The following is a 16425-nucleotide window of genomic DNA, read 5'->3' on the forward strand; positions in this document are numbered from 1 at the left end:
AATTTGGAAGTCCTCAACAAAATGTATCCAAAATACTTTTCAATTTCTTTTTTCAACAAAAGAGCGAACATTTCATAAATATAAAAAAGGGTCATCTAAAAAGAATATCATTTCCTATAAAAATAATTGGAGCAACATAAATACACCAATTAAGCCATTGACATGGCATTTGTCTTTATTCGTGAATATTTGTGTAAAATATACTCCTACAAACTTTAGTGGGTCCATGTTTCCTTTGGGTCATGATGATTGGATATGTCAGAACACATGATACGCGTTTCATTCCAAAACAACATCACCAACACACTATATTTATACTTGGAGGGTACTCTTATCTTTGATTCTTTGTTGCTCTGATATGATTTCTGCAATTCACTTTTTGGATTGAGAAATGGTGAGAGCTCCATACTTTGATGCGAATGGAATAAAGAAAGGTGCCTGGAGTGAAGAAGAGGATAAGAAACTTACTGCTTATGTTGAGAGATATGGTCACCCTAATTGGCGTCAACTCCCAAGGCTTGCAGGTATTATAGTGTTTCTAATTATGAAATCTTTTGATGCATTCATTTGAATTTGGGTTAATTTGCTCTGTTAATTACATAGGTTTGTTGAGATGTGGAAAGAGCTGCAGACTTCGTTGGATGAACTACTTGCGGCCAAATCTAAAGAGAGGGAACTACACCCAAAAGGAAGAGCAGCTTATCATGGATTTGCATAAACAACATGGAAACAAGTATGGATTTTAATTCACTAAAATTTTGTATCCTGATTAAATTTTCTTCTTTATGGAGAAAATCACCACATAAAATATGACTCATTTAACAAAAATATTTAGAAGACAATAAAAAATTAACTCAAAACATTTTGTATTTTTTTAGCTACTGTTTATTTTATTTTGTATTTTTAATTATTATTCAATTAATTGAGTGATAATAAATATATAATTATAAATATTACATATATAAAATTATGAATCTTAAATTAAGTAAAATAATTTTTTGTTGCAATCTCTCTAGCATCATTATTGCTAATTTAACTTATTCAAGTGATGATTTGACACTTGTTTAATTATTGTATGGTGTCTTTTAATTAAAGTCGCCTAAATGTCATGAATTAAAAACTAGATAACATTGATAGCAAGTTTTGTTCTGATGTAGACAGACTCGACTAAAACCAGCTTAAATGGAATTAAATGAAATTATTATTTTAAAAAATAAAATATAAAAAAAAACACTTAGCATAAGGAATATGCCACTGGATTTCAACCATCATCCGAATGGTCATACAATAATTTTTATTTGTCCTACATAATCTTATCGCTCCATTTATTTAAGATGAAATATAAATTCAATTTTAAAAAAAAATACTAAAAGATTATCAGAATTTATTATTTTTTTGTCATTATTTAATCTTTAACTCAATTTCTTTAGTCTAATTCTTTTAGTCTAATAATTTAATAATATATTTTATTTCATATTTTTAAATATTAATACCTAACAAATTTTAATAGTCATTTATCATTTCTCTTCTGTTTATATAACAAGACAAAACTTTTGACTCTGCAATTATTAGTCAATTTTTTTTATTAGTAGCACAATAATTGAATGAAGTGCAATGTTGTGTTTTTCAGATGGTCACTGATTGCTGAAAATCTACCTGGAAGAACAGACAACGAGATCAAGAACTATTGGCATAGCCACCTGAAGAAGTTCCAAAACTGCAATGTGAACAACACAGCAAGTGATGATGATGATGATGATTTGAACAAGTCCAAGTCCAAGTCCAAGTCTTCTTCTCAGAATACCAAAGAACATGAAAGACCAAAAAGTGAAGTCCTTACTATTACTACTGTTGATGATAACGATGATGATCCACACCATATCTTGGAAAGTTCGTTATCCAATGTGACAACTGAGTCTTCCTATTCGTACACTGAAGAAGAAGAAGACAACAACAACAACAACAACAATAATGCATGGCTCTGCTTTTCCTCTGGTCATGAAGAAGAGTCAAATAGGGAAGAAGATAGGTTTGCTTCGTGGGGTGCAACAACTTTGTTTGATGAGTTTGGTTCCAGTTTTTGGACTGAACCATTTATTTCAGATGATGCTTTTAGTCAAGATTACAATTACATTTTGTATGATAGAGAAGATCCTTTTTTCATTTGATAAAAATATACCCCTTTTGTTTGTTTTAAATTCCATTGAAACTACTGCCATCTGAATTCTAATTTCAACACCTTATTAATCTCATTCGATTCTAAGAGACTAAGACTCCAATACAAAAATTTCTAAGATGGTTATTGAACGAAAAATATGGATAATTTAGTCAATTGAAGTTGTTAGTACTCCAATTGAAAATCTTAGTCATTCCAACACAATAATATTTCTTAACTGAATAGATCTAATTGTTGAAGAAACAACCACTTTTATCCATCCTTGTTAAAGAGCTATAATTTGGAAATGGTTACATTGACAAGAACAAACAAAACTCTCATGGTAAATAGAAAGCTTCTCTTTATTAGTTGATGTTGATTAGTAGCGCAACGGACCTTTCTAAATCATAGCCGAATATCCTCGTATGTAGATGCGCAGCTAAGATAGATTTGTCAGAACAAATTAAATTGAGTTGGTCCAGTGTTATTAGTTCATTCGTCTATTTAAATTAAGTATTGAAAAGTTAAATTTTGTTTTGTATATATAATAACTTATATTAATTAACGATAAATTTTTAAATGAAGTTTCGATTCTTATTGAATTAGTCGTTGGCCTTTCAAAGTAAAAATATCATAAAAAAAATATTTGTACAGCTAAAAATTAATTTTACATAGAAAAAGAGAATAAATAAAAATTTTAAACGGATAAACTAAATTTAGATATAATTTATAAGAAAAAATTGAATATTTAAAGGGATCTTTTCTTAAATGAGTTTACGTCTACAAAAATTTTAAAAATTAAATTTGTCATTAAATTAATAGAACTAAAAGTTTAAAAGTTCAATGAAATCAAAACAAAATTAAATTGAATATAATAAAATAAATATTTATATATAAAATATATAATTTAAAAAAATAAATTTTATTATTTTTAATTGTTAAAAAATCGTCTTTTTTATTTGGTTGACTAACACTAAAGAACAATGCTAGGAACCAAAAGGATATTAGCAAAAAATCAGCCAAAATATCTTTGGGTGAAACCAAAATATCTACAAGTTAATATATATGGATGTTTCTTATGCTAAGTATCAGAATGTTTCTTTTTCATACTAAATGGATGTTCTTTTATATATTTTTCGAATTTTTTGTATTATAAATGTGAATGTCTCTATTTCTTTAAGAATTTTATATTTTTTTTAAATTTCATAGATATGTAATTATTTTTGCTAAAATATAACTGAATATTTCTTTTATTAAGTATTAGGATGTTTTTTTCATATTAAATGAATATTTTTTTATATTTCACACAAATTGCCACTAATTATTTTTCTAAGACTTTGATATTTCGGATATGCAGTGAGGAAGTTCAAGAGGGGATTCCGGCGGTGCTGATAGAGTGTTGAACTAACTACTAACAGAGATGGATGGAATGTCTGTTAAGAAAACAGTGTTCATCATTGGAGCAACAAACACACCTGACATTATAGACCCTGCATTGCTTCGACCAGGACGTCTTGACCAATTGATATACATTCCTTTACCGGATGAGAGTTCACGTCTCCAGATCTTCAAGGCGTGCAGACATTATTGAGATATCATCACGAGCTCTCGATCTGGTAAAGACAGTTCCGACTGGAAGCGGATGTAATTGGAGGAGTGGGTCGCGGTGGGGAGGTGGAGAGAGTCCAACGGTGAGAGAGAAGTCAGTATGTGTGATTGTTAGAGGTGGGTAGGTTAATGTGAGAGAGAAAAGTAAGGTTTTTATAGGTTTTAATTAGATTTACTTAATCAATTTTAAATTTTTTAAATTTTGAATTTAAAAAATTTAAAATTAATTATTAATATAAATTAATGTAATTTTGTTTAATTTTTGCCTGATAACGTCTTGATTCTATATACTTTTCCATATTGATATACTCAATCCATATCTCATTTAGCAAATAGATCAAAATTCATCTCACCTTTGCTTAATAAGAACTATAACTTGGGAATGGTTACATTTGGAAATGGGTGACGGTATAAGAACACAGTTTTAAAAAGCTATTGGTGGGTGAAAAAAAAAAAAGAAAAGTTGAAGGATCTGGAATTTTATTGCAAAAGGAATGTAGAATATATGAACGTAGATTTTGGGATGGATGGTCATGGATTTGGAGCTTGAATGGAGGAGCCATGTGTGAATGATGAGAATGCGAACTTTTGCGACACTTGCACTTGATGATAGGTGAAAATTCAGGTACAATCGACTTCACGTGAAGTTGATAGTTGAAAGCCGTTAGATGAAAATTTAGTCAAATCAGTTAAATTATCTAACAGCTTTCAGTTATCAATTTCACATAAAGTTAATTGCACCTAAATTTCTACCCTAATAATATATGCAAACTCCTGCAAATTACGTCATTTTAGTTTTCAATGATATAGTATCAATTCTCTTTTAATATAGATGTCTATTATTCCTTTTTTTTTTTTCTCCCAAAACAAGTGATATAACGTTGAGTTTATACCACAAATTTTAAATCCTAAATAGCTGGTAATCTTAAAAAAGTTGTTGCTAATTCCCGCCTTCTCAATATATATGTTAAGATCTTATTATGAATATAATATTTCTTTGATAATTTATAATAATATCTTAATGATATATTGATGTTAAATTACAAACCAACTTTTCATTCTTTAATATTTTTAATTATATAAAATATTTAAAATAATTTTTTGTGTTAATAATTAATAATATATACTATTATTTCTAACTTATTTAAAAAATATAAATAAAAAATAAAGTTAAACATATCAATATATGATAATATTTGAGTGTATTTTTATTTTTTTACTAAGATATAATTATATACGCAAAATATATACATATGTCTAACGAATATCAACTAAATATTTTATTTAAAATGTATTTGACATATAAATATGATAATTCAATAAAATAATCATACTTCATAACTAGACGGTTACAACAAAATAACCTTCAAAATATCATCACATGATAAAGAATTTTTCTCATATTACTCGTGGATATTTTAATTGTTCTAAATTGTTATTTTGACTCCCAATAGATTTAATTTCTGACAAAATGACTTTTAAAATAAACTATGAAATATTTATTTTTCAATAATAAGATGATATCAATTCAACAAATTTACCACATATAAAGAGATATATATACTCGAAAAAAGAATTCTATAAATTGGATATTATAATATTTTAGAGTATCTTTTATAATTTATTTCTTTGTTAAGAAATAAAAGATATTACTTCGATATATATCTTGTATAAATTAAAACAGTAAAATATTTTTAAATTGAATTGTTATATATTAATTATGTTATATATGAATTTAATTAGTATTAGTTTACTCCACAACAAATAAAAATATATATTAAATTTTTATTTCTTGGAATTATTTATTTATCTAAGAAAGAGAGAGTATAATAAGAAGAACATAAAGAAAGTGAGAGAGATTTGACAATAGCGGATAGCCACTTTCAACGTGGTAATTGCCTCTACCAGAGATAATAATTGTTCGTTGCTAAAACATGCGAAAAGTTTTTGTGGGTAAACTAAATACAAAAATAACTAATATTTTATAGAAATAAAAAATATATATATTGAGATGCCTGCTACGATGAAGAGGAAAAATAGTGAAAAGATGAAGATTCGTCTTTATAAGTAGTTAAATACCTTTTTAAAAAAATATCATTTTATTTTTATTAATTTTTTCAAATAAATTATGCCTTTTATCATAGAATTATCTACAAAAAATATATTAAAATTTAAAATTCAACAGATATAATAATAAAAAACTTATTCTTTTATTCTTTTTTCTTAAGTTTTATTTAAATAAATCTTTTTTAAGAATTTTGATATAATTGGTCTTTAAGATTAATTTATCTAATGGGCCACAAAATTTTAAAACAACCGTTATTATAAAAATCAACTCATATAATAAAAGAATTTAAAATTTTATAATTTGTTTTCAGCTATTGATTACTCTTTTTTAAGTATTATTTTCATGAGACTCATAATATACAAGTGACAATTCTATTCCGCAGTACTTCACTCAACGACAGTGTTCGGCCTTCTATAGACTAAATTCTCATTTTGGCCTCGGAGATTTATGCGATTATTTATTTTGGTCCCTAAAATTTAAAATTATCTGTACTGGTCCTCCAAATTTAAGTTTGAGCACCAATATGATCCCTCGACTCTTTCCGGTAATGATTAGGCAAATGGAGTGTTGAGATGACACATTTCCTATTACGTTGGATGCTGTAACGGCCAGTTAATGTGGCGATGGTTGTATTTGTATCCAATTTAGTCTTCCTTATTAAAACTTTGTCATTATAACTCAAATAAATAATAAGATAATTAAGGTTTTAGAGACTAAATTGGATACAAATACAACTCTTATCATATCAGCTAGCCGTTACAGCGTCCAACATGACAGAAAGGGTGTCATCTCAGCATTCCATTTGCCTAATCATCACCGGAAAAAGTCGAGGGACCATATTAATGCCCAAACTTAAATCTGGAGGACCAGTATAGATAATTTTAAATTTCGAGAATCAAAATAAATAATCGCATGAATCTTAAGGACCAAAATAAAAATTTAGTGGCCTTTTGTTATTCAAAATTCTCTGCAAATAACTCTTTTTTATTGGTTAAGTCTTTATGAAAGTACCAATATAATGAACTACAAAAACTTACAAAAAGTATCGCTACAAAAACTAATTAATAACTCATATGGTGATAAAATCTAAAATTTTATAATACTCTTTCTCAAGTGTTTCTTCCTCTCCCAATATAAGACTCTTTTTTAGGTTTTAGTCTCGTGACTCGTAACGTTATATCTCTAATCTTAATTTGCAAAAGGTATGGGTTATCCGATCTTTCCCGTTAAACTTCCGAGCTTACTCTTCAGTCTTCAATTGTAGGTAGGTCTATTAATATAATAATAATAATAATTAATAAAGAAGGAGAGAGAGTAGAAGTGTCACGAGTCACGACTACTAAAAAGTGGTTTCAACCTATATTATTAGTAGAATAATATATACTAATAATGCATGCCTTTAGTTTTTTTAATAATGGATTTGATCAACTGCGGGTTCTATCTCTATCATCGCTTGAATTATTTTATTTTGGAAAAGACATAGTGACCCAGAACGAATAAACATATGGTCATTCTTCCATATTCTTTTTCCAAATCAAAGGATATCCCTTACACACAAGCTAAGTGGGATACATATCTTGATCTTTATGTTCTTCCCATGGATCACGTTGATATTCTCATCAATCAATATATAAAACCAACTCAGCTAAATAAATAAATAAAAGAGAACAAGAGATATAAAAGTAAATTAACTCTTCCAGTAAATATATATTGATTTTTTTAATAAATTATATATAAATATAATAAAATAGATTAATATATGACTTACGCATGACTCAACCCGCCCATTCAGTCTAAATCTGTGTCATAAAACTAAAAGACTCACAAATTTAGTGCAATCCTCGTATATTTACCAAATTTTCTCCTGCAATTTTTAGGATTTGAACCGAAAACCTTTGAATTTTTAGGATTTGAACCCAAAACTTTTGAAGTGGGAAGGAAGAGATATCTTATATCAACTGAGACTCATTGGCTTTTGATAACTGTAAATGTACTAGGCCTTCTCTACTTTCTGCCACATTAGACATTGTCACATTGGGTTTGGGTGGCCTCAGTTTGCGAACATAAAATAGGGCCTTGGGCCAAGTTAAGAAGGGATATCGTTGCACTTAACCAGGCGGTGGACCAAAACGTTTGGACAATTGGACCCATAAAAGATGGTGAAAATTCAGGTGAAGTCGACTTTACGTGAAGTTGATATTTGAGAACCGTTAGATGAAAATTTAATCAAATCAGTCAAATCATCTAACGGCTCTTAAGTATCAACTTCACATAAAGTTGACTGCATCTGAGTTTCTACCATAAAAGATACTCATATACTTGCTGGTGCTTTGCACATGATAGGATAAAGTTTGACGATTAGACTAAATTCTAATTTTGTTATTTAATGTTTGAAATATTTTATTTTCATTTTAAATTTTTTTATTTTATTTTATTTTAATCCTTTGATTAAAATTAAATTTTTTGTCCAAAAATATTCTTTCCTTCAGTATAATTTTGTTTTAGATAGAGATAAAACTTATAATTATAATGATTATGGTGGGAGTTGTAGAAATTTGAAAGAAAAAGTGACAAAATAATTAAACAAAAAGATAATAAAAAATATTTTAAAAAATTAATTTTAATCAAAAAATTAAACTAAAATAAAATAAAATATTTGTAATAAAAATAGGACATTGTAAATATTAGAACTTAACATAAATGTTAGTTGCTAAAATAGTACTTTATTCGCTAATGATATAATATAAGAGTAATCCTTGACAAAAAAAAAAGTAATGCAAATTCAGGATATTATTATCATTAAATTTATAAAAAAAATATTAAAAGTGACAATTATATTATATTTAGTTCATATAAAAAAAATATGTAAAATTACAAATATAAATTAATATAAATGATTAACATAAATTGGATGTAGTTTTTTTTTTATTAAAATTATGTGACATCACATATTTTAAAATATTTCATATTATTATATAATATTCATTGTGAAATTTTGCATGTATTCGTCATGATTTTCATAAACTATTTTTAATTCTAACACATGACAAATCAAGACAATTGGCCATTAGTAAAAACTCATCTTGGCAAGTATAATCCAGTCACTGATAATGTTTATATATAACCTTTAAATTAAATTTAATTTTGATGTATAGATATTTTGATGTATAGATAGTATAAAATATTTTATATAATATTTTAATTATATTATTTTATTTATAATTATTTACGTCACTCAATTTAAAAAGTAGTTATTTTTATTATTGTAATATTATGTAATTAATTAATATATAAAATTATTTCACATTAATTATATATCAAATTAAATTATTAAATATATTGTAATATAACATAATAATATATGATAATGATATTATGGTTGCTACAAATTTTAATATTAAGGGAAATAGAGACACTGATATATATAGGTTTTTTTATTAAAATAAATAAAGAAAAAACATTAATTTCTAAAATACGCATGCATGAAACTAATTTTTAAAATACGCAGCTCTATCTCAGGCATGTCACCCACAAAATGGATTTGGCCACCAATTCAGAGAAGCTACCCATGAAATGGAGATACTGACTAACAAAAGAGGCGTGGAAGTCAAACTCAAGCATGGCATCCACGAGATGGGAAATGGCCATGTCACCTGCGGCAAAATGGAAAAGATAACATTATGTTAAAATTAAGGAAAAGTATAGGGAACTAAGATAAACCAGCCAACTTTTTAAATAATTTTATATAATAATTTTTTAAAATTCAAAATTTGAATAATTAAAAGCTGATTAAATAAACCCTAATAAAAAATTGTGAAAATGTTTCCCCTTCTCTCCCACTCCCACTCCCATAGTCACACACACACAAACCCTTCCCCTTCTCCCATTCCTACAGCCACACACGCTATCCACACTTTTCTCCAGTTAGCGCAGCTGCCACGACACCTAATATCGCACCGTTAGGCGACATTCTACAGCCACCTCTTCACCACCGTGAAGGAAATTGGAAGAAGCTTCGTCGTCCCCTCTCCTTCGTTTCATCATTGCACTGCTGCTTCGTTGTCCAAGGATCACTTCCCCTCCTTAGGAAGGACCGTGATCACCCTTCTTTCTCATCTTGTCGGTCTTCTTCCTTGTCCAAAGTGCCAATTTGTCGCTGCTCCAGTGCGCCGCCAGTCTCGCCTCCATGACCACCGCGTCATTGTCTCCTTGGTGCGCCAAATTTCATACCGATAGGTAGTTTACTGCAAGAATCATCGCCAAATTTTCTTGCTCTACGCACAAGAATCATTGCCCCGCTGTCATTCTCACTGGTTGAATATTTCTGTCTAGCTGTTTACTGCTACTTTATAATTCTTGCAAGTTATTTTTGTTGTCTTCATATAAGCAAGTTCCTTTGATTTCATAACTATTGCTAGTGCTTATTTGGTTTTTATATTTTTATTTGTTGTATGAATTGTTCCATATTTTTATAACTATTGCCAACTTGCTATGTATAATGCATATAGATAATAGACTTATGTTCATTGCCATGAGTTAGGTGAAAATTGAATAATTGATGGAATATTAATTAGATTAGGGTGAAATCTGCCGTTGTAAGCTAAAGATGAATGTGAAAAATTGAATAATTGATATTTATTTTTATATTTTTTGGATGTTCTTTTTTGATACATTTTTTATGTTTTTTAGGAATGATATTATGTGATTCTATTTAAATAATCTGTGATTTAGTTGTTCTCTTTGCAGAATAAATTAGAAAAATGGACTTACAAGAGTAAAGGACAACCCACAATTCATGAGGGATACATATTTCTATGCTTATTAGCAAGTAATTTAGATAATTGACTAGAGATAAATTTCAGGAAAATAAGATAGATGGCTGTGGCAGAAGTAAAAGAAACATATCCTTGGATGAAGGAGGCTTTAAATATATTGGTTCAAAGACAAATTCAGTTGTAGATTGTAAGAATTGTAGGCTTCACTTGCTTTTGGAACCTGCAAAGGTGTGAAAGAACAAGAAATTAGAAAGGGAATCTGAGATTTTTAGAACTGAATGAGTCAAAATTGATTATCAACTTGAAAAATTACAATTCATCATCATGGTTGTAACTTACAATTTGTCCCCTGTAGTTTGTTTTCTTTTTGTATATATCTGTGTTGGTATAGTCAAAATCAAAGATTGAAATTGAATATAGAATGTAAAATTAGTTGAGAGATGTAGTAAGTAGGAGTGTACAAAATGCAATTCATTCTTTTATTCATTTGATTATTTTTGTAAGAATGACAAATAATAACTAGAAGTCTAAACACTTCTGTCAAGTCTCTTTGGCAAAAAGATAATATTTCTTATCATTTGTTACATGTGTAAACATTGAATTATATACATAGCAGCAACAAAATTTTTATTCTTATTACTAATGATTGGATTATAAGTATGTCTTAAGATTTAAAGAAGAGTGTATAGTAGTTTAACAATGTTCTTCATTATTCTTTGATTTTTAACAAAATATTGTAACAAAATTGAGTTTTAAAGTCACATTATGCTAGTGATTAGGAATAGGTCAAATTAGATAGTTTCTTTTCATTTTATGTTTAAGAACTAACAAGAAGTAACTACTAATTGTGAACAATTTTAATTCCATCATTAGAATAGAAGAATCAATGATGCCAAAAAGCTGTGTGATTATTGTTAGTTAAATTGTAATTAATTTATACAAATCATCATTATTAATCATTCTATTAGAAAAAATCATCATTAACTAAGATGCATGTGATGTTCTGTGTTTTGGTTTTGTTTTTCACTTATGTGAGATAAGCTTTTTTAATTTGATATTTACATGGCTTCTGTTAAAGTAACATCCATTTAGTATGGAAAAAAAACATCTTAATGCTTGACAGAAGTAATATCCACTTAGATATTTGCAAAAACAATCATGTACCTACACAGAAAAAACATGCCAAGTAGGACTTAAAAAAAGGGGTCATGCAATTCTTAAAGAAATACAGTCATCCACAACTGCAACACAAGAAAACTCGAAAAATGTATGACGTAACATCCATTTAGTAAAAAAAAGGAACATCCTAATGCTTAACAGAAGTAACATCTATTTAGATCTTTGCAAAAACAATCAGGTACCTACACGGAGAAACATGCCGAGTAGAATTTTAAAAAATGAGGTCATGCAATTATAAAAGAAATATAGACATCCACAACTACAACACAAGAAAACTCAAAAAACGTATAAAATAACATCTAATTAGTATACAAAAAGAACATCCTAATACTTAACAGAAGTAACATCCACTTAGATCTGTGCAAAAATAATCAAGTACCTATTCGAAAAAACATGCCGAATAGAATTAAAAAAAAGAAAAATGCAACATCTCCAAACTCAATAAAGAATCACTCGCATACATAGCAAATCGAACATCCTTTTGGTATGAACAGAAACATCTACAAATTGGAAAGAAAAAAAAGGGTTCAGATTCACCATCTTTAGATAATTGAATCAATTGTGATTGAAATACAACATACAACCTAAGTGAGCATGTACAAGTAGAGTTAACTAAATTACAGCCATTTTCAATAAATTTGAAACCATCCGTACATGCAGAAAGCGATTACTTCCTAAAAAAAGCCTGTGCAACGCGTGCATGCAGAATCCACAAATTCATGGAACAAATAACAGTATAGAAAACAATTTAAATCATCAACATTTTGAATTCGAAAGAACAAAAATTTTTTCCTAAAAAAAGCTATACAATCTCATCAATCTCCGCAAGCTTCTCAATGGAGTTGTTTTTAGTTTGCGTGCTCATCATGTCATGAATGTAGCTGGGTGAGCATCGCGACTCTAACAATTTCTGTTGATGGTAACAATAGCTGGGCGAGCATCTCAACTCTCAAGGCCATCATATGTCATAATCCCTGAAACATTCCAGTGTCAAAAGTTGTCAAACAATTAATTGGGTGGTTTGCTGGTTGTTGCTATTTAACAAAAACTACTCAGCAGCATTTACAAAGTTATTATCAAGCTTCTTAAAAGCACGAGCCCATAAGGAGTAAGAGTTATACCAAGGTCATTATATTCAACATCAATAATTATTTAGCAGGTCAAATATCTCTGCTGGACGATTTAGAAAGCATTGACAAGAGACAAGAAAATAGAACATGTGTTAGTTATCATGCCCTCTTCGGTCTTAAATGTTGAGAAATTGTTTATCTAAAGACATGTGAAGTAATAAAACTATAACACAAACATAAGTGGTTGGTTATAGTTAATACTTAAATATGTTTAGACAAAATAATCTTAGTATAGAGTTGTTGTATGAAATGCTTCCACAAAGACATGCCACACAATAAGGCACTCAGGTTCACAATCACACAAGAGAGCATTAGTCAAGTTTGTCGCATGCAACTCGATTTAAGAGATTAGACGCTAATCGTTTTTATCAATAGAAAAGTATAGGGAACCAAGATAAACCAGCCTCTCCTAAACAATTGCCTAGGAGTTAATTGGACATATTTATTATATTTAGAACAAGAAAAAAATATTAATTAAACAAGCAAGCTAGGATCACACAATAGCTACACACACAAACAGCTCAAGTTCATATTGTTATTCATAGCCAACAAGGGCTGAGTTTAGTGGTACCAAACATAGCTCAAGTTCATATTTTGGGATATAAAATACCACAATTTAAATCTCATTCAAAAGCTAGGACCTCATTAGTAATCCCTAAATATAATAGATAAGAATAATCTAGCAAAATAAAACACCATAACCAAAACCTCTAACAAAACCGTCTGATGCAATCAACAGCAACATCTAATAAAGCCATATTTATAACCAACTCAAAGGCAACATCCCGCAACATGTAAATCGTGGCAAAAACAGATATCAATCAACTCCAAATACTAAACACTCACCAATTAGTTCTCGCAAGGGATGTTTTGAAGCTGGGGCTGGGGACATTCTGTCGTGTTCGAGGTAGCAGGGCAGAGATGTTTCAATGGCGCGGCCTACACTGACATGCAGCAATAGCGGCGCACTCTTGGCGACAAGCAGAACTGCCTTCTTCCTTCCAACTGGGTGGCACGACGTCATTGTGACAGAGATGGGCGTGATTCCGACTGACGTGCCAGTGACCAAGCCAATAGGAGAGAAGCTTTGCGGCGTTCTGTAGCTAGCTATGGAGGATTGATGTTGCCCGCACAATGCGGACCAAGGCACAACGGCCGTCAACAGCGTAAGAGAACGCCACGGGACGAGGCTGGTGGTGTGACACAGCCGTGTATGGAAATGGAGGTTTGATAAGGTGAAACGATGAAAGGAGATGAGAGGGTTTAGTTAGTTTAATTATGTTTACCTAGGTTAATTTAGGATGTTGCTGAAGTGGACTAGGCTTCATGTTCTCAGCCCAACAAGAGTTGGCAGATTTTTTGTTGAAAGTATCTTGGTTCCCTAGCATTGTCGTAAAATTAATGATAAAAAATACAAAAAATAAAGAAAACCATGATAAATTTCAATACCTCGAGTGGTCCAGCAAAGTTATTGTTGAAAACGTGGAATATGTAAAGAACCAAGGTTTCTAACGCATAAGTTGAGATAAGTCCATGGTGAGCACCAAGTATATGACTCTCATAGTAACACCAAGCTTTTATAAGTATAATGCTACGCTTGAATAAATGATTATGGTTGATCAGATTATCAACCTACATAAACAAAATCAAATCTTTATCATTCCAATACAAAAACAGTACCCATGTCTCATGTTCTCCCATGCAAGCCTATGCCTTCCCTAACTGCTCCACCAAGTAAAACCCCACCAGCCACCCCCAAGCCGAAAATCAACACCAACCCGACCACCACCACAGCTTCTTCTTCCAGATACACTTCCACAGCAACAAATATTCAGAACAAACAAAATCAACACATTAAAAGCATCCAGCTCTAGCTATTTTCTCAATGGTTTTTCCTCAAACACTTCATGTGCATAATTTCTTTCTCTACTCCTCCCAGTGCAAACAACAAAACAAACCAAGATAAGCACTTTATTCCCTCTGCAGTTCCACGAAAAATAGCAACAACAAAAAAATAAATAATAATAAAAAAGTAAAAGTCCCACTCAACAAATTCTGGGTATTACTAAAAACAAGATAAAACACATAGAACCCAAATTGCCCCACCTACTGCAAAAAACGAATCCTCAGAAATAAAATTCAGATTCTACAAGAAACCCCAATGAATCAAATATATCGACTAAATCCCCACAATGGTCCCCCCAGATTCAGCCCGTGCACCGATTTAGCTTCTGAGATTCCAATTGCACTATTTATGTCCTCCAGATTGCGATCCGGGCAACATAATGGTCCTTCGGTGAATTTTCGGCATGACTCAGCAACGACCTTGCTTATGTGGCACAGCCACTGCCACGTTGGACGTCAGAGTGTACAAATGACGTGGATTGTGTTGTAAAATTCCCCAATGTAGTCCTTGTCTTCATGTTTAAACCCCAAAACTTCGTTGGCCTCCCCTCAATGTGGTTCTCTCCATCAACGTCTCCTTCTGCATCTATTGTGTACACCAATAGCTGTCCCCATGAGAGAAACTGGGAGCCATGTTGCAGGAAGTTCCAACCGGTCATCGTCGACAGAGAACTGGAGGAGAAGCACAATGCGAAGCAGGCAGGGGCGGGTTTTGGACTGGTGCGGCTGTGGCTGTCGTCCGGTGCTAAGGTGGTCAGGGACGGAGATGCATCCTAACAAGTCCTTCTTTGGTTGCCCCAACTATAATGTGAGTAAAGGTAAATGATTTGTAGCTGATTGAAAATTTTTTTGGTTAATTTTTTTGGTTGTTTGCAGACAAGTAGGAAAACATGGTGTGGGTTATTCGTCTGGGCTGATAGTGTGCAAGAGGAGTTGTCTGAAAGAGCTGTTTCAGGAGATGATGATGGTGACAAGAAGATGAACTTTGCATGGCAGATGGGGAAGATGGAGGCAGACATTAGAAATCTGAAATTCATTACTCATGTTCTTGGGTTTGGGTTCTTAGTAGTTGTTGTTTTTGCAGGAATGGTGCTATTAAAGGGTTGAGAACATGTCAACGTAATGTAGTTCCCAAAGTAATGAATGAAAGTGTTATGTGGTAACATCACAAGGTTTCTGTAATTTATCTTAGTTTACTATAATATAATATCCTGTTCGATGAAGTAAAAGTACATGTAAATAAGTAACAGAAAGATTGATTCAAACCATGGATAGTATTAATTGATCTATACCAAAATATGGTAAACCACTCATAGTTTTAACACATTACAGGTATAAGTAATTGAACAAGTAGCATGACATACTTGATTAGTAATCAACAAAATGAACCATTGTTTAGAGTGAGCACAGTCACTATTTCTTTTAACAAAAAACAAAGACTTGACAAGTGTAATGTCCTAATATTAAAGTTCACTTCTTTCAGGGGTGCTTAAATCCAGGGGTCAGAAAATTTGTGAATCGTGAGGCAGTGGCAGAACTCGCACCCTTCATTGGGTCCAGTGCTGTAGAAGGGGTTGTCGGTGGTGACTTTCTTCTAGCAGGCAG

At 30.7% G+C, this 16425-nt stretch overlaps 1 protein-coding gene across 1 annotated transcript; it reads left to right on the forward strand.

Annotated features, from left to right (window-relative positions):
* The first annotated feature begins 291 nt into the window (after positions 1–291).
* Positions 292–2221, forward strand: LOC130969529 (transcription factor MYB14-like). Its single transcript, XM_057895288.1, has 3 exons — positions 292–524; positions 604–733; positions 1631–2221. Exons 1-3 carry the CDS (start codon positions 392–394, stop codon positions 2166–2168), a joined length of 801 nt encoding a protein of 266 aa, XP_057751271.1. The 5' UTR covers positions 292–391; the 3' UTR covers positions 2169–2221.
* The last annotated feature ends 14204 nt before the right edge of the window (positions 2222–16425 follow it).

The sequence above is a fragment of the Arachis stenosperma genome, chromosome 3 (genome assembly GCF_014773155.1).
Source record: "Arachis stenosperma cultivar V10309 chromosome 3, arast.V10309.gnm1.PFL2, whole genome shotgun sequence".
NCBI lineage: Eukaryota > Viridiplantae > Streptophyta > Magnoliopsida > Fabales > Fabaceae > Arachis > Arachis stenosperma.